The sequence below is a fragment of the Salmo salar genome, chromosome ssa18 (genome assembly GCF_905237065.1).
Source record: "Salmo salar chromosome ssa18, Ssal_v3.1, whole genome shotgun sequence".
In the NCBI taxonomy this organism is placed as follows: Eukaryota; Metazoa; Chordata; class Actinopteri; order Salmoniformes; family Salmonidae; genus Salmo; species Salmo salar.
In genome coordinates this window covers 10,693,085-10,713,635 of record NC_059459.1, presented here as the reverse complement: position 1 = coordinate 10,713,635, position 20,551 = coordinate 10,693,085, and the positions used below count along the sequence as shown (strand labels likewise).

The following is a 20,551-nucleotide window of genomic DNA, read 5'->3' as shown; positions in this document are numbered from 1 at the left end:
ATTAGTTATAATGTTTTTACTGATATACATTTTTGTTTATGACTTAAGTGATCAAACTCCTAAACAGAATTACCGAAAAATCTGTAATGGGATTACTGCAATTGAATTGGCTACAATGGGAAATCATAGTAGTCACAAACCACAGTTTGGTCACCTGCTGTCCTCCCTTCCACTGGCATACTGTTATGTTCAGCTCATAACTGTTTTCTTTCTGTCATCTGGTGGTCAAAATGAGTGTGAAAACAGTCTGGACAACCTCTCTCCAGTTAATGTTACCCCTCCTCTCTTTCCATTTACTGTAACAAGCATCCACACCCACTGAGCACCGACCTGCACCAAACGTCCATGGACATTGAAAAGCAGTTGAAATTTGGTCAGTCCACCATGTCCTTGATTTCAACATCCACAGACATTGTTTTTTGATTTCAACATCTATACACACGTCGAGTTTGGACAGCACAGTGAAGAAAAGTAGAGTTCAGTACTCTAGTTTGATGTGCTCTACACCTACCAGACACTCTTATCCAAAGCAACTTACAGGAGCAATTAGGGTTAAGTGCTTTGCTTTAAGGCACATCAACATATTTTTTTCACCTAGTCAGCTCTGGGATTCGAACCAGCGACCTTTCGGTTACTATCCCAACGCTCTTAACTGCTAGACTACCGGCTACCTGCCACCTCTACTGTGATGTCCAAACTTATGAAACATAGACATCTATGGTTGGTTCAGATTTGATCCGGTTTGTATATTGCATATTCAGGACACATCACCACGAAAAGAATGACATTTATATCCATAATTACGCATTTCTGTGGAGTACAGATCAGGGACCTATGATGTAATTATGTTACCGGGTGTAAATCCACTTCACTTACTGTAGTTCAATAACCAAAATAGATTTTTTCAAACTTAAGGTGTCATGTCAGAGCTGACACCCCAATCTTTCTGCAAACATCTTCATCTTTTTTTTTTTAAACGGAGGGAGATTTTACCGTAATTCTGTTACCAAACTTTGCATCCGCACAGATCATCCAGTAAATGTGTTTTTGTGAAATGTTCTGTGTAAATTGTTCAAAGTAGTCCTTGTTCATATGGTTTTATAGTTTGTTTAACTTTGAAATCAATGGTTTCTGTTTGGCATACATTTTAAAGTGAAAAATCTGAGTCTCAGCGTGATTCTGTTACCGTAGAATTTCTCCCCCACCCCTTATCGTATGACCTCAACTCTGTAGTGAACGGAACTCATTTAGTAGGCTCTGTCATTTTAGAAAACTCATTGGCAATATTAGTATTTTAGCTCATTAAGGGGTATTGATGATTCAAAGCAAGGTATATTTGGTTAAGCTCCAATAGGCTTACTCTCCTTTACACTAACAGCCATAAATTAGCCTTACTTTCATGCGTGCCACTCTTCTTGTCTTAATTCTTCAATTATTGTTATTATTCAGTCCTGTGTAGCTCAGTTGGTATAGCATGGCGTATGCAATGCCAGGGTTGTGGGTTCAATTCCCATGAGGGATCAGTATAAAAAAAGTATGAAAACTGCACTTACTGTAAGTCACTCTGGATAAGAGTGTCTGCTAAATGACAAAAAAATAACAACTTCACATGCTCATATTTCTTTGCATTCAGCCAACACTATCTTATTTTTTACAGAGAATGATAGGGAAAATGTTATTTCTGGAAAGGCTGAAGAATAACAAGAAAATAATTTAATAATGAGACTTCTGCATTGTATGTAATCCCCACAATGTAATGATAATGGCTTTACGACACTGTAACCACTTGATTGATCTAGAGAATAAATAGATTGCAACCAATATTTCAGCGTCATCTTTCTGGAACAGTTGTTTTCTTGTCATAAAGAACAACAACAACAAACATTACATTGGCATAGCTTGGAAAAAACAGGTGTGAAATACGGTGTTAGTTGCTAGACTATGTATGGCCTACATTTTACATTTTGTTTCACTGTCCAATCTAAAGTTGAACACCACCACCCCCCCCACCTCTTCTTTCATATCTAGGCTGCAAGCAAGACCTTGCTTGAGGAGGCTATCATTTTAGAAATATTTCCTCCAAAATTCTAGAGGTGGAACGAGTTTAGCCTAGAATGCTCATCGTCACCTATTGTGCAAGCAGTAGGCAACATAGTGATGAAATTGCTTGATCCAATGAATGTAGCCTTCAGAGGCTACACTGTAACTTTGACTCACGTGCAATTTGAGTGGCGCTACAATGTTGCACTATAGTTCACCATGAACTCAAACGAATAGCAATACTTCGTGTTTTCTTACCATCTTCCTTTTCATCGTAGACCGGTCTCTTAGAAGAACTATTGGCGCCCATCCTCTTCTTCCACTTGCCCCAGTGAAACATTGATGCGCGAGCTCAGATAGCATTCCTCGCCCGTAAAAAAAAAAAAACTACAGCTGTGTGTTGGACACGTTGAACAAATGCATCGCTCCCTCTGTTGTTTCTCAACACAAAAAATTATCGCATTTACGCACTGCGACTTTGCCTCACTAAAACAATAAATACGAGAGATTAGATCGGATAGTGAGCCTCAATTCTGTTTTAAAAAGAAAAACAATCTGCTTTCCTATTTTTCTCTTCCGTCCTCAACTGACTTATGTTCGCGGAGCCGTGTGTGACAGTTCTCTAGTCGACGTTGAGTCTCACTGTCATGCATGTCAAGAACCCAGCCTCTCTGCAGCTCTCGTGCTAGCGGCTAGACCTTAAGAACATTTTCAATGTTATAGGAAGTGCTGCTGTATATTCTCTAACTGGATACGGTCATTGCGAAAATGCGAATCTAATTAGGAAAAGGGTGGCGCCAGATCATTGAAAATGGGGTTAACACTTTACTTCCCTGACCTTAGAATAGGCTACATCATTAACAGATGTGAGATTACACTTCATGCTTCATCATGGCATACAGTGGGAATGGGATATGTCTAGATTTCTGTAGGAAACTGATGCTAGTTAGGCACGGAGTGGATGATACTTAATGTGACATTATAATAATACTATAAATAATTTGATTTTCGTTCCTTTCCTCATGTAAAAAAGGTGTTTTTTGTTTTTACTTTTGGTTTGTCTGTCAACCTAAAAGTCAACAAAAACGGTCCCTCTCTTGGCCAATGATGCTGAAGACTTGTTAATTGCGTCACATGCCAATTGTACGCACTGTTTGATTATTGATACGCCCTGTAGTTGATGTTGTCCTGCCACAACGGTTACCATGGTAATAGCTGATCACACGACTAGCTGGCTAACTACTAGCTAGCTAGGTAAATAAACTACCTAGCTAATGCCTCTACAAAAGTTGAATGTATTTACTTCAGCTTGTTGATAATCCTGTAATTCATACGTTCTTATACATTTTAGTGATTGCTTGGTTTAGGATGATGAATGACGCGTTGTACAATATATTCACCAAATGTGTTGGGTTTGCATATCTAACGCGTTAGCGAGCTAACAGTTATGGTAACGCTAAATGCATAAGCTAACTAACGTTAGCCTACGTTTAAAATGTTGCATGTCAGAAATATTCCATGTGGTCAAAGTAGCTAACATAGCTATAGCTAACAGTTGTTCACATTTCAGTATCATGAGTTCAATTTTAGTTGTATCCAACAATGAGGTGTCTATGCCGGTTAACGTTACATCAATATCTGGTCGAGAGTTTTTACACATTTAATGATCCATTTCTCCCAAAGGGCCAGGACATTAATTTGACTGTCACTGTATTTAACTGTAAGATGAGTTTCATGTCTGACATATTTTCTTGTTTCTCCCTCTAGCCATCATGGGCGTTGACAATCTGGTTTCAAGATGGCACTTTGATGACGGGCTGAAGGATACAACTGCTTATTAACCGACCAAATCTCACAGCACAGCAGCAATGTCTTCCTTAGGAAAGGAAATGACTGACCTTCATTTAAGCCTTGATTGTGGTGATAATGCTGTTAAAACACATACCCCACACATTCAACCAGAGTGTGTTGGACCTATACAGATAACTGAAGATGTCACATCTGACACGCTAAATTTCAGCAGAAGAAACTTAAAATATGTTGTGGATTGCATTTTGAAGGATACTACTTTAAAGGTAGGCCAAGCAGATTATTCTGATGCTATTATTTTCAAGAATATGCTTTGTTATTCAGAACTAACTGTATCCTCTCTAACTATCTTGCTGTTGTTTTAAGAATTTGTATCTTGAAGGTAATGAAATATCCAGGCTTCCGGATATGCTGTTCACCAGTTTGTCAAACTTGGTGTGGTTAGATCTCAGAAATAACCAAATCACGTCCCTTCCTGCGAAAATTGGTCTACACAGGTATTTTATGGGCTTTTCAACCAAAATATTTGTAGATGTGCTGTGGATTTTAATGGATTCATGTATTAATTGGTTGATGCAGATGTCTGAAAACGTTGCTGCTAGAAGGGAATCCTATCACAGAGCTTCCACTGGAACTGGGTGAGTTGAACTCTGTCACCTTGTTTCCGTTATCCTTTACACAAGAACATCATTGCATTTCATCAACAGTATTCAGTGACTTTGACAGTATTTTGGGATAGGCTGCATGTCCCTCTCAGGATGCTTGGACTTAATTTCCATTACTGGAGGAGTGGGTGGGACATGTTATTTTTCCCCAGCTTATTCTTCAGTGACCCAACTCCAGCTGTGAACTGCATTACATTTTCTGACATATGTGTTTGTACTTCTCAGGTAACGTGATTACTCTCAAGGCCCTGAGTTTGAGGCATTGCCCCATCACGTTTCCACCTCAAGAGGTTGTGGGGCAGGGCCTCCAATGCATCCTACAGTACCTACGGAGTGCCATGGCCGAACGACCGGTTAGTGTGCGGAACTCTCTTCCAGGTGAATGATAACGATAACTGTAATGTCACCTGATGAAGTTGAACAATGTGACGGCAAGGTGTTTGTGTGGTGTCCGCCCTTCTGAACACGCCCACCGCCATCTGTTCGATTGTATAAGAAAGGCTGGCCACCAAAATAGCTCCTTGCCCTTGTTCCACTTCAGTGGTGTGACTTCTGTTCCCTTGGAGACGGTGCATGCAGCAGGCAGACTTTTTTGTGCAGCTCTACCCAGTAATATTTTTAGCCCGATTAAAATGATCGATAACCAGTGGGCTTCTAACAGAGGTGGTTTGTCATCAACCACTGTCTAGTAGTGCCTATGGGTAATCAGCATGACTAGCCAAGGCACCCCTCAGCAGAAAGCCTACACCTAGAACAAAGGTGCCCTGTTATATCTTTATATATTTATGTTATTAAAAAAGAGGATCAAGGCTCACTGTCTCTCTGGAAAGGTAATTTCATCTTGATTGATATTATGTTGTCACTGGCAGGGCAATATGCCGGCATTCAGATCATGTCACACCAGATTTCATCATGTTATTTAATGAATGAGGGGACATGCTTACTATGGGCTCATTACAGCTTCAACTTTACATCTAGTATTCACTAAAATGTTTTTTTCAGCATAGATGCAAAAGATCCAAAAGAGGACAATTGTTTATATAGGAAGTGACAGAAATGTATTATTTTGCTACCATAATCATTTTCATGGAAAGTTCTTGTTGATGTTTTGGTTGCAGACATGCCCCCAGTGGAGAAGCTACAGTTGACAGAGCTTGTGAAGTCCAGTTTGGACCTTTGTGAAGAGGTGGTGGATGAAGATGAGCTGCAGAGGTTCAGAGAGCTGAGGCAGAAGATGAGCCAAATGGACAGAGCTGAGTTTGGCTATGCCCTCCCTATTTCACGCCTCCCTAGAGCAGCAGAGGGTGATAGAGGCCACAAGACATACCCTCTGCCCGTCATTAAAAGGTCAAGTCAAAAAGGTTCAACCTCTGGTAAAGTTTTGGGAGAATTGACAGGTGTCTGGTAACTGCAGATCAAGGGGAAACTCAGTAGTCTATGGTGTCCTCTCCTTATTTGAACTGCCAAACTCTTCAACCAGACATGCCACTATACTCAGGACAGTATGGTTTACGAGGCTAGCAATGATAGGTGAAAGCAATATGGTGGATTCTTTCTCTGAGGAATTAAATGCCGTGAAGGAAAGGTGAAAAGAGAGGGAGCCACTGTAGACGAATAGGCTATTGAGATGGAAAATAATGCATGGACAGTTTAAGAATATTTTCATGACAGCCTCTGAGGAGGAGGCCTAGTGATAAAATCTCCCAGGCTCTGTAGGGACACGGTCCTTCTGAGAGCAATAAAAAAAATAAAACATTTTATTTCGATTTCTTTGTCAGAAAGAAAGAGATTACCAGGGGAAATATATTTCCTGAGCTCCCTCCCTTTGACATGCAGTACTGGAAGAGGTCAGAGGAGAGAAGATTGGCTGCAATGAAAGAGCTTAAAGAAAAACAAGCAATTCTTGAACAAAGGAGGAAGTACGTAAGTTAATACTGTTGGATTTTTATAGAACCCAACAGAATTATCTCACATCAGTAAGCTATACCTCTGACTCCCTACTGCGTTTGTGGCCTTTTGAATCACATGAATTACATACCGTATTTAGTTGCCAACTATGTTATACCAGGGGTGAGAGAGAATTGTCTCTCTACTTGCAGTTTCAGAAAGCAGGGGTGTATTGTCTCAAATTGGCATTTGATGAAGTCCCAGAAAGGGAGGGATCAATATTATGTGTCTGCAAAAACCAATGCCAATAAGGGGTAGGTAAAGAAATCCAGCAAGGTCTAAGATGAGTTTATCCTACCCCAATCCTAACCTAAACAAAATAAAACCAAACTTAGATCAGTGTTTATAGGGTAATGAATTCCTCACAGTGCTTGATATGGCCCTGCCTTTCTTTTCCACTTAGAGACCAAGAGCTCCTCAAGGAATGGCGTACTCATGCTAGGGTCATGCAGGAGAGGAAAATCTTAGAGCACAAGCAGGAAAGGCGTGAGCGACATAGAAGAGAAGAGGTATGTCTGTTCTGTATGTCTGCTTTCACTCCCATTCTATTTTTGGAATACACTATTTTGTTCACTCACAGAACTGAAAGCATTTTTCTGATTCAAATTTTCTCCCTTTCCAATGACCAGAGGAGGGCAGCATAACACCAGCCTGAGGAAAGGCTTTCACAGTCATTGGAAAGGGAGAACATTTGAATTATAAAAATGCATTCAGTTCTGTTCTTGTCATAAGGAAACTGTCTGGGAGAAGTTAGAGTAGAAAGAGAAAGACTGACTGGAGTCCTTGTTTTCATTCTGGGTGAGCAGACGTTGAAAAAGATAGCGTCAGGCTGCGCAGACACTCAGCTGAGGCTGTCCAGGTCAGGGGCAGCGACAGGCCTAGCTAACGATGGATCACTGTGCCTCCAGTGTGCCGAGTCAGTCATCCTGCAGTCAGATGTCCCCAGTGAGGCTGCACCACAGCTGGTAAACATAACCCTTCCACAGAACGCTAGCGCACACACACACAGTCAGATACACAGCAGCAGACAAGACTGCGTGGCCGCACACAACTCCAACACCATCATTAAGTTTGCAGACGACACGACGGTGGTACGCCTGATCACCGACAACGATGAGACGACGTATAGGGAGGAGGTCAGAGACGGACAACAACCTCTCCCTCAACGTCAGCGAGACAAAGGAACTGATCATGGACTACAGGAAACAGAGAGCTGAGTACGCCCCCATCCACATCGACGGGGCTGTAGTGGAGCGGGTCTAGAGCTTCAAGTTCCTTGGTGACCACATCACTAAGGAATTATCAGGCCATCATTGTAAAATAAGAATTTGTTCTTAACTGACTTGCCTAGTTAAATAAAGGTTAAATAAAAATAAAATAAAAAATCATGGTCCACACATACCAACATAGTCGTGAAGATGGCACGAGAACGCCTCTTCCACCTCATGAGGGTGAAAAGATTTGGCATGGACCCTCAGATCCTCAAAAGAAAAGAGCAACCCATAGCTGTATATCTAATATCTGACCTCTTCAGCAATGTGCCAGGATAGTAGTAGTCAATCTGTGTCACTGATAGGTCTATCATCCATCCTTAACTTTCTGTAAATTCACAGTTTTGGTTATATGAAGAAAAGACTAGCTTTCTATAGAAATGAATGTATTTTTTTGTTACAGGTACCGATAAACGCTCCATATGCCACAGAGTCTCTGTGTAGTGTTGTTGAAAGTGGTGAGGTCAAGACCCACAACCCCCCACCAAAGAGGCTCCAGAGACAGAGATCGTTCCAGTCCCAGAAGGAACACAAGGAAGCCAGGTATGATGTAGCTATGATGTGTCAATCAATGGATACACTGTTGCAGCTAATCTACTAACAGTAGCCACCAAAGGAAGCAATGGCAGATCAATCAAAAATGTTCAGAGACATTTAGTGGAAAGAGGGTTTTTTACAGACATCTCTTTTGTTCAAAGCATATATTTTGTCCCCTCTGTCAAATACTTTGGTTCAGCTGATTGTTTTAATTAATTACTTTTTTCTGTTGTCCAGTACTGTTACGGGACTAACCGGTGCCCCTGCACATTGACTCTACCGGTACCCCCTGTACATAGCCTCGCTATTGTTATTTTACTGCTGCTCTTTAATTATTTGTTACTTTTATTTTGGATTTTTTACTAATCTATTTTTTACTTAATTTTTTTTCTTAACTGCATTGTTGGTTAAGGGCTTGTAAGTATGCATTTCACTGTAAGTTCTACACGTATTGTATGTGACAAATTCAATTTGATTTGATTTTGACAACGATAGACCAGTACCTGTTTTTTTAAAATAAATACTGTACATGTAAACTATTGATTCAAAAGAGTACACCCCAGTATAAGGTTTAGTTTATTGTCAAGCTGTACAACATTGGCAGCTAAGAGCTGAATTTCAGCGTACAGTCCATCGAAATAAATAAATCAATAAATCAATCAATCGCGTGAAATCGTGTGATAAATGTATATGTGGAGAGAGCATTGGTCAGTCACAGCCTGGTGAAAGCATCAGGAGTCTTGATTAGGGACAGGGTCAGACAGGTCCGGACTCCGAGCAACTGGTCTCTGTAGTCTGTTGCTAGCCAGCTACTCCTCCACCACAAACAACATGCAGCACCCACAGCGGTATGTAACTAAGAGAATCTTTAGTTTGTGGAATGGTGGTTCATTTTACCCTTGACCTGTGTGACCCCAGGGCAGCCCGCGACCGTGAGTTAGAGCAGCGGATCAGGAGCCATGTTCAGATGATCCAGGAGAGGCGCAGGAGGCCCAGTGGCACTGCCCAAGAGGAGACAGAAGCTGCAAGGCAGGACATGGAGGAAGTACGTTACTATTCCACTGTATATCAAGTAACCAGTCAAGTCATTTTCAGTGCTTAATGACAGCAGCCCCAGGAATTGAATGAATATCTGGGTGTTTCTTTCTTTGTGATTTTCTTCCATTTGCTTCTGTTTCAGGCCAAGAGATTGCAGTCGCAACTTGCTGAGAGGAAACATGAGAGCGACATTGAGTATCGATTCATCGCATTTACTGGGGAGAACTCGCCAAGATGCTATGACAAGTGAAAGTATTTTTGTGTGTGTAGACCTACTGCCATTTAGAATTGTTGCCGGATTAAATTAATTGACATTGTATGCAAAGAAGTAGTACAGGACAGGGTAGTATGGAATTATAGCACCCTACAAACAGTTTACTCAATCACAATGGCATCCGATACCCATTCATCAATAAACATTTCAGCCTGTTACACGCGCATCATTAGTTAAGTGTAAAGTGCTTGTGTTCCAAGATAAACCAACCCTCATCCATCAAGCCAATCAGTGCTAAATAGCAGCCTAATAGGTCACTGTATTTCAGGTCCTTACAACTGTACAGCAGCTATACAGGGATTGATCATGTATATTTATCTGACTGTATATGTGCCTATAGCCTAAATTCAGTGCTTGACTTTGACTTCAATAGGTTCCGGTACTCCTTTTGGGTGCTGGTACCGTTTATATTTTGTTGCAGAAGCTCCACAATACTTTTGAGCTAATATTCTATAAGAGGAACAGGAGCTCAAGCAGTAGAGTTCCTGTCCAAGTCAAGCAAGTTACTTATTGATACAGTTGGCTTGGATACAAACAGTAAAGATGGGTGTGATTCATGTTAGCCAGGGCAGTTTGAAGGTAGGAGTATATGTAATTTGGAATGGCACGATGAAAATGACCTGAAGATGATGCTAAAATGGAAGGGGGTTGTATCGGGGGCGGCTGGTAGCCTAGTGGTTAGAGCTTTGGGCCATTAGCCCACATGTTGCTAGATCGAATCCCTGAGCTGACAAGGTAAAAAGCTTTCGTTCTGCCCCTGAACAAGGCAGTTAACCCACTCTTCCTAGGATGTCAGTGTAAATCAAAATTTGTTCTTAACTGACTTGCCTAGTTAAATTAAATACATGTATTTTTTTTAGCTAGATAATAATGATGAAATAGCTATTGTTCTGAAATTGTGGCTTCATGAGCCAACAATAAACGGAAAGCCAAATGGTATAATTTCAAGCAAGACTGAGGGGCAACCTCAAAATATTTTTATCCTCTGTCTTTGTGTGATGTCACCAGTGGCAGAACTGTTGTAATTGACTTGTGGGGGGTGATGGCGTCATTTCGTGCCCTGGTGTACCCTCCCGTGCTCGAAAGTAGAAGGGAGAAGCATCTTTAGCAGAGGCGATCGTGGCTCCCGAGGCCGGGATCGAGTACCGCCAAGCCGGACACCTCACGCCGGAAAATATGGAGGCTGTGGCCGAGGAGCTGCGGGCCGGCTCTCGGATTCCTGTCACTGTTGATCAAATAGTTAACGATACACTAGTAGTGACGCTTACCTATCAAGAAAGGTGCTACATGGGGATATTACTCGATTGCAACAAAAAGTGAGTCTTATTTATTCGAATAATTGTATACTTGTATCACAAACTAATTAGCTAGTTAGCCTGCTAATGTTTGCTGGCTAATTTAGCATGCTAACTAGCTAGCTACATGGGCCATCATACAATAGACTCCAAGGGGTTGTAGCTAGCGTGCTAGTTAACGTTAGCCAGTTAGCTCTGATTTGCTGACATTTACAGCGAACATATTAATAACATATAAACACGTGTATCATTACTATGAAGTCTGGATAAAGCCAACCACCCTGTGAAAGTAACGTGATGGGCATTTCAACAAAAGTTATTCCTACGTGGGTAACGTTACCTCATTGTTAGCTTAACTATCAAGCTAGTTCAATGTTAGCTAGATTTAGACTGCCAACAATGTAGCCCAGCTATGGCTGGCCTTACTGAAACACCCTGTCTCATATTAGACTTTTGTACATACATTCTTATAACTACATATCTAGTAATGATTACATTAAGGTTACATGTTTTAATACTAGATATGCAAAGTGATGGGCATCACATCATTCTAATTTTGCCTACTCCTGTTCTTGTGTTTTCAGTAATGTAGGCCTATGTTAAACATTAGTCATCCAACGTTACCCACAGGTAATGATACAATCAGTGTAGGCCTATTTATAAATGATTGACCTGCAACTCTAAATAAGAGATTATACAGCTGTGTTTTGCTGTTTAAAGATGGCACTAATTGTCGAGTTTCCAAGGAAATTTGACACCAGGAAAAACTATGCTATAGGCCTACTTTGTACTTGACAAAGGGTGAACTACACAATGTTGGCAAGAAATCCCATTTATGCCTATGTATAGGGTGTTAACAATAGAGGTAAGGTATACAATGTTATTTGAATGATTGGTATTCATATGGGGCATGTTATCTGGCTCGCAGTGTGTGTCACATGTACTGGCCTTGTGTTGCACTAGTACATGCTAGTGCAGTGGGTGCACCTTTTTTAAATGCCACTGGGTTTATTTATTTATAGACTCAGAATCTCAGCATAAGAATCTTACCAGCTTTTCATATCGGTAGGCCTTCACTGAGACATGTAGAACTACACGTTCATGTGATAGATCACTCCAAATGCCTTGAGATTGACCTTCCCCAGTGGAAAAGATCTAAGCTTAAACGAAGAACAGCGGTTTGGCATACAGGCTTATTTTGCTTTGTGAATGTCAAAATGTGAGTTCTTCCTTTAGGTTTATAGAAATGCATTTCCCTTAATTGTGTGTCTCCAGTTTCCATGTCATGTATCCTTTGTGCAGGATCTCTTTATTTGGTTGTAGTGTATGTACAGCATTATATTTTAAATGGAAACAGTGGTTAACAGGCCATGACAAACCCTATGTCCAGCCTGTGTCAATCATTGTGATGGCTGAGATTTTGTTGCTCAAGAAGGGCCTTTAAAGGTCTCCTCTAAAGCACAGGAAACAGGCCTCGCCGGGCCTCTTTATTTAAATGTGACAATAGCCGCTCATGGGGAAACGCCTTTCGGGCTGCCTAAATGTGCTTTAATTAATAATCTCATAACACACAAGCACCCAGCAGACACTGATGCGAAAACAAGTGAATCTCCTGGCTCTCTCTGGGTCCCGAGTGATTCACAGGGTTGTTTTTGTTCAGTCAGATGGAGTGGAGGGGGCTCCTGGGTATCCTGTAGCCTCTTTGTCTGCTGTCTCTGACAGCAGAGTGGAGCACAGCCATGTTGCTGCTGCTGCCTTGGCTGCTCTCAACTCCCTTTTCAAATGGCTCCTTAGAGAAGCCCGGCTTGGACACGTCACGCCTGCAGTCCACTGGCATGAAAAGGAACATGTGAATTTACAGAGAAAACACACACTCCAGCATTTTCAGTTTGAAGCGCAAGGCTGTAGGCCTGGGCTATAGGCTAACTAGACAACGACCTGCTTGCTTGTTGTCTCCCAACCCCCACTCCAGTAGAAAACCCAACACAGGTGATAAATGTGCTGCCTTTTACACAAACTAAAGTGTTGCAATCATAAGAGGTTTGGTTGCAACAAGGTCAGACAGAGGAGTGCATTTGTTGTGCTTAGATTTAGTCGAGCTAATGTTCTTGACCTGAACAGGAACTTAAACTAAAGAGTTTAAATTCTTGCATTATCCACAATGATAAAGTTGAGTGCAAACAATTTGACTTCATCATGATTGGATCTTATAATCCAGAAGCTACAAAGCATACTAAAGTCATTTTCTTTCACACTTTTTCTTATAGGACTGGGCTTTTCTGCCTACCGGATATCACAACAAAGCCAGTGGAATGCCCTGCATTGAAACCTGGTTGTGAAATCCCTGAAGTCCTGAGAGAGGAGCCTGTTACTAAACCTCCCAGCCAGGCTTCACATCATAGACCAAAGGATGAAAACACGCTCCCTGAAAATGACCCACTAGGTGCCAGTCTCCCTGCCCCTCTGCCCACACCAGTACCTGCCGGGCAGGGTCCATACCCTCCATATTTTGAAGGAGCTCCCTTCCCTCAGCCCATTTGGGTGCGCCACAGCTATGGTCAATGGGTACCTCAGCCACCTCCACGAACCATTAAAAGGAAGAAGAGGCGGACCCGAGAGCCCGGGCAGATGACCATGAGCACCATCAGACTCCGCCCCCGGCAGGTATTGTGCGAGAAGTGTAAGAACACACTGAATAGTGACGAGGACAGTAAGGACGGGATGCCCACAACCAAGGCTTCCAGGAAGGAGAACGCTCCACAGAGCGATGAAGACTCCAAAGACGGGTCTGTGAAGTTGGCCAGGAAAGAGGATGCAGATGCCACCAAGGATAACAGCAAGAGGCGGGAGAATGGCCCCACCGGCTATGACAGCAAGCGGCTCCGGAAGGACAAGAGGGATGAGGAACCAAAGTTCCCTGCAGTGGACATCATTCCCCACAGCCCGGTCATCAAGATCTCATACAGCACTCCGCAAGGCAAGGGCGAGGTCATGAAGATCCCAGCTCGGGTCCACGGCTCTGTCAAGCCCTTCTGCCCTAAGCAGCTGATGCAAAACAGCCTAAAAGGCCAACAGGGCAAGGTGCCCGAGCCCACCACCCTAACCCAGACCCAGGAACAGCGCCACATCCTGGACGCCACCAGGACGGGCCTGACCGTGTCCATTCCCAAACTCAAGCTCCCCAGGCCCCCAACGGCCGGCCTGGACTTCCCCTCCCCCAAGATCCGAGTGAGGACCCTGGGGGACGGAGAGGACAGCCTGACGGTCTACGATGCGGAGCTGGTAGAGAGGCAGAGCAGAAAGAGCCTCAGGGTCCCGGTCCCTCATCCCCTGCCCCACTCGGAGGACTCTGGGGAGAAGACCCCCATGGAGCTGTGGTCGGGGAGCTCTGGAGAGGAGGCAGACCGAGGCCAAAGTGACCTTGCGCTGCTCATCAACCTTCGCAAGAGGAAAGCGGACTCCTCCAGCCTGTCCGTGTGCAGCACAGACAGTCTAGACGAATCCAAATCCTTCAGCTCAGACGGCACGTCCCCAGAGCTGTGCGACCTAGCGCCCGGCGAGCACATTTCCTCCATGTCCTCCTCGATCTCACAAGAGGACAGCAAGACTGTGCCGCCACTCACCGTGCGCCTGCACACACGTAGCATGACCAAGTGCGTGACGGAGGAGGGCCACGCGGTGGCCGTGGGAGACGTGGTGTGGGGGAAGATCCATGGGTTCCCCTGGTGGCCGGCGAGGGTGCTCAGCATCAGCGGCAGCCGCAAAGAGGAGTCTATCTGCGAGGCCCAGTGGCCAGAGGCCAAGGTGGCCTGGTTCGGTTCGCCCACTACCTCCCAGCTGTCCGTTGCCAAACTCTCCCCCTTCCGGGAGTTCTTCAGGTCGCGATTCAACCGCAAGAAGAAAGGGATGTACCGGCGAGCCATCGTGGAAGCTGCCAAGGCCGTGGGCCACATGAGCCCCGAGATAACCTCTCTACTCACCTCTCACTGCGAAACGTAGGTGAGTCCACAACACTCAGACCATTTGTGAGTTTGTTCACTAAATACACTATTCCGGTACCTTGGATTAAGGATACATGTTGGGCAATGTTCAGGCAAAATACCCACCCTCTCTTTGAATGTCTAAACTACATTTTTGCTTACCTCATACATACAGGCATGGAAATGTTGTATAGTAAAATATTCTTAATTTGTTTTTTGGGGTTGTATTTGCTTAAAGAATGTTTGGCATTTTTACAACTAACTAAGCAGGGCCCGGTTTCCTGATAGGGATGGAACTGAAGCTTACAAGTGTTTTTAACGATGCGTCGTTCTTAAAACGGCCGACGATGTCACATGCATTTCCTGAAACGCCTCGTAGAGAGAACGCTCACCAAGTGCGTCCGTCGTCGGCGCATCTGTCAATACTGACAGGATCAAAAGAAAGGCAGCGCTGCTCTCGGATCATAAACATTAGAATTCTTCCACAATACTGACGACAGATCAACTCTAATAGCGATATTATCACCTGGCCTATATGGCTGCTAATATTGAGTCGGCTTATTCTAATGCTTAGACTACCCTATAATAATGCACTAATTCACAGATTTGGCACATCATTGCGCACATGTTGTTACACATCATAAAGTAGTATATTGAGGCAACAATTACAGACAATAGCTTAGCCTACAATTAGCAAAGAAATAACTCATTTATTGAACATGAAATTGGTTTCAATATGATTTAAATATACAACCCTATGTACCATATACTGTATTTATCTTTTAATGGATTCATCTGTTTTCATTTGAAGCATCTGTTTGTCCTTACCTTGTTTGTAACAATTGCGAAGACATTTGCAACTTTGGTAGTTGACTACAATGGTAGTCAACTTTGTTGTCATCTGCGGTCACAAAGAGACAGTGAAACATATTTCTGTTTGAACTTTTTTATACATTTGCGAAAATATCTAAACATGTTTTCACTTTGTCATTTATGGGTTATTGTGTGTAGATGGGTGGGGGAAAAAAATAGATTGAATCCATTTTTAATTCATCCTGTAACACAACAAAATGTGTAATAAGTCAAGGGTTAGGAATACTGTCTGAAGGCACTGTAGAATCACGAGAATCGCAATACATATCGTATCAACACTTAAGTATTGTGATAATATCGTATCGTGAGGTCCCTGGCAATTTCCAGCCCTATAAATAATGAGTGTTTTTCAAGTGCAACTTTAGTTTCAATGGTTTTGGGGAAACTGCTCAGAGATTTAATGATGCTCCTACGAAGGTTCTAACGAACTAAGCCTGTAAAAAAAAATGTACGCACGCATGATTGTAAGTCGTTTTGGGAAAAGCTTCTGCTAAATGGCATATATTATATTACTTTAAACAGCCACTACAAACTTAAGCAGATTTTAGCCATGGCTAGCTATAAATCAATGTGAGTTCAACCAAATCACCTTTTCAGTAACGTCCCACCAAGTCATTGAGTTGATTTGGTCATGAAATTTTAGAAAAGTGCACGTTTGCGCCCATCATTCTGGTAGATTTTTAGCTAGCGGTGGCTAAAGTTAGCTGAAGTGTAATGGCTGTGTAAAGAAATCTGAACCATACATTTGTTTATCCTGGCTCATAGAATGCTTTCAGGGTAGGGAACCATCGAACTTTAGTTAGTTGTAAAGTACAAGACCTGTTCATTTTTTAAGTTTCATGATTTTGGTTGACTGAACCCAGGGACTTATGATTTGGTCTCAGCCTGCCTACCCCGTAGTTGTCATAAAACATTGTTAGGCCTGATCAATCAAAAGCCCAAGCCCTTATTCCCCTGGTATCCGTTTGTTGATTGTGTGGAATCAGACCCCATGTAGCCAAGCACCAGGCCCTTCATACATACACACACACACACACACCTCTAGGTTAAATATTGTCTCAGGGTGATATGATGCAGCCAGACAGCTCCCAGGACCACTGTTTGCTCTGGCGACGCCTCAGTAGCTCTGTGAAGGTACCTGTACTGAGCTCTGTTCATAATGCTCACCAGAAGCTCTTGAGAATGCCACTCTTTCTATCACTCATGATGGAAATAGTTTTTGCCATGTCAGCTGTCCAGAGATTTTCCAAGCGTGACTTCTGAAAGTTAAGACGGTGTCTTGGATTCACGTCGAAATGTTCTATCTTGAATGGTGAAGTAAGAATCCATCTATTCTACATGCACGACTCTCCCAGTGCAAAGTCTAGGCCTGCAGTTAGAATGTCCCTCCATGGGAAACTTGTACTGCCATTATTTGCTCAATCTCATTACTCTGTTTGTTCTTTCTCCCTCTCTCTCTCTCTCTCTCTCTCTCTCTCTCTCTCTCTCTCTCTCTCTCTCTCTCTCTCTCTCTCTCTCTCTCTCTCTCTCTCTCGCTCTGTGTAGAGTCTGAAGACTGAAGAATGGTCTTCTGTCAGAGGTTGCGGAACTCTAAGGCTCTTGAGTCGTCTATCCCCAGGAGAGAGAGGGAGCGTGTGCAGTTTCCACGGTCACTATTTATACAGCATTTCCCCCCCCTCCACATGGCTGGAGGAAAATGGCCGCTCAGGTGGAGTGTTGTTGACTGGATAAGGGAGCAAGAAAGGGCAATTTTGAGGCATCTCATGGACTACACGGAACAATTCCTCAATTTTGTATTTTATTTTTTAGATGTAACCATATTTCAATAGAACTGAATAGCAACACACTACAAATCAGAATGTATTTATTATCTGTAACCATTTATTATCCATAACGATTTAAGTTGACCGTTCTACAATCCCATAAGATCTCCATACTGCTGCTTTTGTGAACGGTCCTCTCGACCGATTGGTCGTGAAGCGGTTCATCGACAACCAGTCAGAGGACCTTGTCAGGTCCGTTCAGTCCCAGTGCCATCCTCATTGGAAGCCCAGCAACTCTTTTCGAATAGACCAGGAAGTATATCCGCAACATTGCTGGTGAGAAGTCTTACTCTAAGTTCTTTACTTTCCAAATGTGAAACTGTTCCATCCAGAGATAGTACTGTAGTTTATTCTATAATACAGTGTTTCATCCTTGTAGCCTTCTTCAGCATTGCTAGTTGGATATGTCGATGTAACGTTATTTATACGTTTTTTTTTTTTTCCAAACGTTTTTCTCTTCCATTTCATTTTGGTTTGAATACTTCAGAAGTGTGGTATCTATGGGTTATTTGTGAGAGATCCTAGAGTTAATTTCTACTCACTTAATTATTTCTGTCATGTAAAGAAAAGCACTTTATCTGTACCTTTTGTGGCCTGCTGTAAGCTCATTGTCCGAACACTAACTGGAGTTACAGCACTGACAGGCAGCGGGAGTTCAAATGTCCCACTTTGACTATCCATGGCCTTGGAGATTTACTTTTTTAAAGGTTTGGGATGCCAGAGATTGATCCTTTCAGGGGTGGTTGTGTACACTGTATTCTTGCATTTTTGTGTCCGGTGTGTCTTTGTACATTCTCTCAACCCACCCCAGTTTTATCCCCATCAAATGTTTCCACTGGAGAGAGTGGACAAAAGTGTCAAACACTATGCATCAATTAAAGCTTTATAGTCACTCAGAAATGCTGTAAGAATACTGTGAATTCAACTCTTTGAGTGTGAGTGTGAAGGTGTGGAGAGATCGGTGGCTGCTCACTACTGGCTACATGTCTGGAGATGGAGAGACTGCAGGATCGACCTTTATTGATCTTAGTTGAAAGCAGCACTTTTGGAAAGTAGGGGGAAGGAAGGGGAGTCAGGACATATACTACATGGCCAAAAGTATGGGGACATTCTTGGAATTAGTGTATTCGGCTATTTCAGCGACAGCCGTTACTGACAGGTGTATAAAATCGAGCACACCACCATGCAATCTCCATAGACAAACATTGACAGTAGAATGGCCTTACTGAAGAGCTCAGTGACTTTCAACGTGGCACCGTCATAGGATGCCACCTTTCCAACAAGTCAGTTTGTCAAATTTCTGCCCTGCTAGAGCTGCCCCGGTCAACTGTAAGCGGTGTTATTGTGAAGTAGAAACATCTAGAAGCAACAATGGGTTTCCATGGCCTAAGAGACACGCACCAGCCTAAGATCCGCAATGCCAAGCGTTGGCTGGAGTGGTGTAAAGCTTGATGACATTGGACTCTGGAGCAGTGGAAACGCGTTCTCTGAAGTGACGAATCACGCCTCACCATCTGGCAGTCCGATGGACGAATCTGGGTTTGGCGGATGCCAGGAGAATGCTACCTGCCCCAATGCATAGTGCCAACAAGTTTGGTAGAGGAGGAATAAAGGTCTGGGGCTGTTTTTCATGGTTAGGCCCCTTAGTTCCAGTGAAGGGAAATCTTAACACTATAGCATTCTTGACGATTCTGTGCTTCCAATTTTGTACCAACAGTTTGGGGAAGGCCCTTTCCTGTTTCAGCAGGACAATGCCCCTGTGCAGAAAGCGAGGTAAATACACAAATGGTTTGTCAAGATCGGTGTGGAAGAACTTGTCTGGCCTACACGAAGCCCAGACCTCAACCCCATCGAACATCTTTGGGATGAATTGGAACGCCAACTGCGAGCCATGCCTAATCGCCCAACATCAGTGCCCGACCTCACTAAAGCTCTTGTGGCTGAATGGAAGCATGTTCCAATATCCAGTAGAAAGCCCAGAAGAGTGGAGGCTGTTATAGCAGCAAAGGGGGGACCAACTCTATATTAATGCCCATGTTTTTGGAATTAGATGTTCGACGAGCAGGTGTCCACATACTTCTGGCCAGTGTCGGTAGTTCAGTACGCCCCAAACGGAAGAAAAAAGCAAGGACTACCTGTACCTGTCCAATAAGAAATAGTTTGTTTTAGTTTTCTGTTGCAAAATGTTTTCCGTTGCAAGCCCCAATGAACACGACCAAGAGCTCCTGATGCGTTTTCTTTCCATTTTGAATCCCTTTGGTTTTTGTTAACTCTTTAGGAGTGGGGAAGGAGAGAGTGCCTAGCTCCATTCACCTGTTTTATGATTAAGATGGAAGCGGATGTCAGGAAATTCCGTGTTTGATGAGCAACATGGCTGTCTGCTGTTGCCCTCGTTGGTCAATGTTATTGGCCACTTTCAGTTTTTTTGTATATGTACTGTACGTAAAATAAAATATACAGGCAATACTTGGCATCTGCTGGTTTGTGTATTTCAACGTACTGCTATCAGTTATGACTACCTTTTTATGTAGTTTAATTCTCATGTGTCAGGAGCACTACTGTGCTATAAGTCCAGCCTAGCCAGGCTTAACTTTATGCAATCATTCACCACCTCTTTACTCACTTGAGGCAGTAGCCATGTCTGAAATCTCTTGCCTATTACTTACTAAACTACATACTGTGTACAAATTGTACTACATACTATTTAGAATGTACTGTTTAGTAAAACGAATGCGGTAAGCAACAAATATCAGCAAACTAGGCACAACCATCCTGAGAATGTGTCATCTGATGCCATTTGTTAATTTGGGTACAGCGTGTCCTCATCTCATTATCAGTGTCAAACAAGTCAGTCTAGAAAGACAATTCTCTTCCTCAAAAGTGTGCAGTGAATTGTACTAGATGAAATGACACTAACATCCTGGCATTTAAAGCATACAAATGTTTTATTTATTTGTATGTCACATACTATAAGACTTTTTTCTGATACCTGAAATGGA

General features: G+C 42.8%; 3 protein-coding genes across 11 annotated transcripts in view; 2 read left to right on the top strand and 1 right to left on the bottom strand.

Annotated features, from left to right (window-relative positions):
- LOC106576771 (serine/threonine-protein kinase 32C) overlaps nucleotides 1-2,859 on the bottom strand; it is a 146,296-nt gene extending 143,437 nt beyond the window's left edge. Inside the window, exon 1 of the mRNA XM_014154152.2 lies at nucleotides 2,299-2,859. Within this exon, the coding sequence (XP_014009627.1) occupies nucleotides 2,299-2,380 (82 nt within the window). The 5' untranslated portion in view covers nucleotides 2,381-2,859. The remainder of the gene's footprint in view (nucleotides 1-2,298) is intronic.
- A 329-nt stretch (nucleotides 2,860-3,188) lies between these two features.
- On the top strand, nucleotides 3,189-9,737 carry LOC106576774 (leucine-rich repeat-containing protein 27). Of its 7 annotated transcripts, none has more exons than XM_014154161.2 (13): nucleotides 3,189-3,248; nucleotides 3,808-4,115; nucleotides 4,216-4,346; nucleotides 4,429-4,487; nucleotides 4,740-4,892; nucleotides 5,633-5,861; nucleotides 6,293-6,433; nucleotides 6,614-6,715; nucleotides 6,865-6,970; nucleotides 7,268-7,426; nucleotides 8,136-8,275; nucleotides 9,188-9,314; nucleotides 9,450-9,737. In XM_014154161.2, the coding sequence occupies exons 2-13, from the start codon at nucleotides 3,909-3,911 to the stop codon at nucleotides 9,555-9,557; spliced, it is 1,662 nt and encodes a 553-aa protein (XP_014009636.2). In that variant the 5' UTR covers nucleotides 3,189-3,248; nucleotides 3,808-3,908; the 3' UTR covers nucleotides 9,558-9,737. The 7 variants fall into 7 exon arrangements, with proteins under 7 accessions (XP_014009636.2, XP_014009635.2, XP_014009640.2 ...); XM_014154160.2 differs by having other exon boundaries at nucleotides 3,193-3,294; XM_014154162.2 differs by lacking the exon at nucleotides 3,189-3,248 and adding an exon at nucleotides 3,276-3,363.
- A 262-nt stretch (nucleotides 9,738-9,999) lies between these two features.
- Nucleotides 10,000-20,018, top strand: LOC106576773 (PWWP domain-containing protein 2B). Of its 3 annotated transcripts, XM_045700746.1 has the most exons (4): nucleotides 10,000-10,316; nucleotides 10,590-10,897; nucleotides 13,144-14,871; nucleotides 17,275-20,018. In XM_045700746.1, the coding sequence occupies exons 2-4, from the start codon at nucleotides 10,758-10,760 to the stop codon at nucleotides 17,279-17,281; spliced, it is 1,875 nt and encodes a 624-aa protein (XP_045556702.1). In that variant the 5' UTR covers nucleotides 10,000-10,316; nucleotides 10,590-10,757; the 3' UTR covers nucleotides 17,282-20,018. The 3 variants fall into 3 exon arrangements, with proteins under 3 accessions (XP_045556702.1, XP_014009634.1, XP_014009633.1); XM_014154159.2 differs by lacking the exon at nucleotides 10,590-10,897; XM_014154158.2 differs by lacking the exon at nucleotides 10,000-10,316 and having other exon boundaries at nucleotides 10,330-10,897; nucleotides 13,144-14,875.
- Nucleotides 20,019-20,551: the final 533 nt, after the last annotated feature.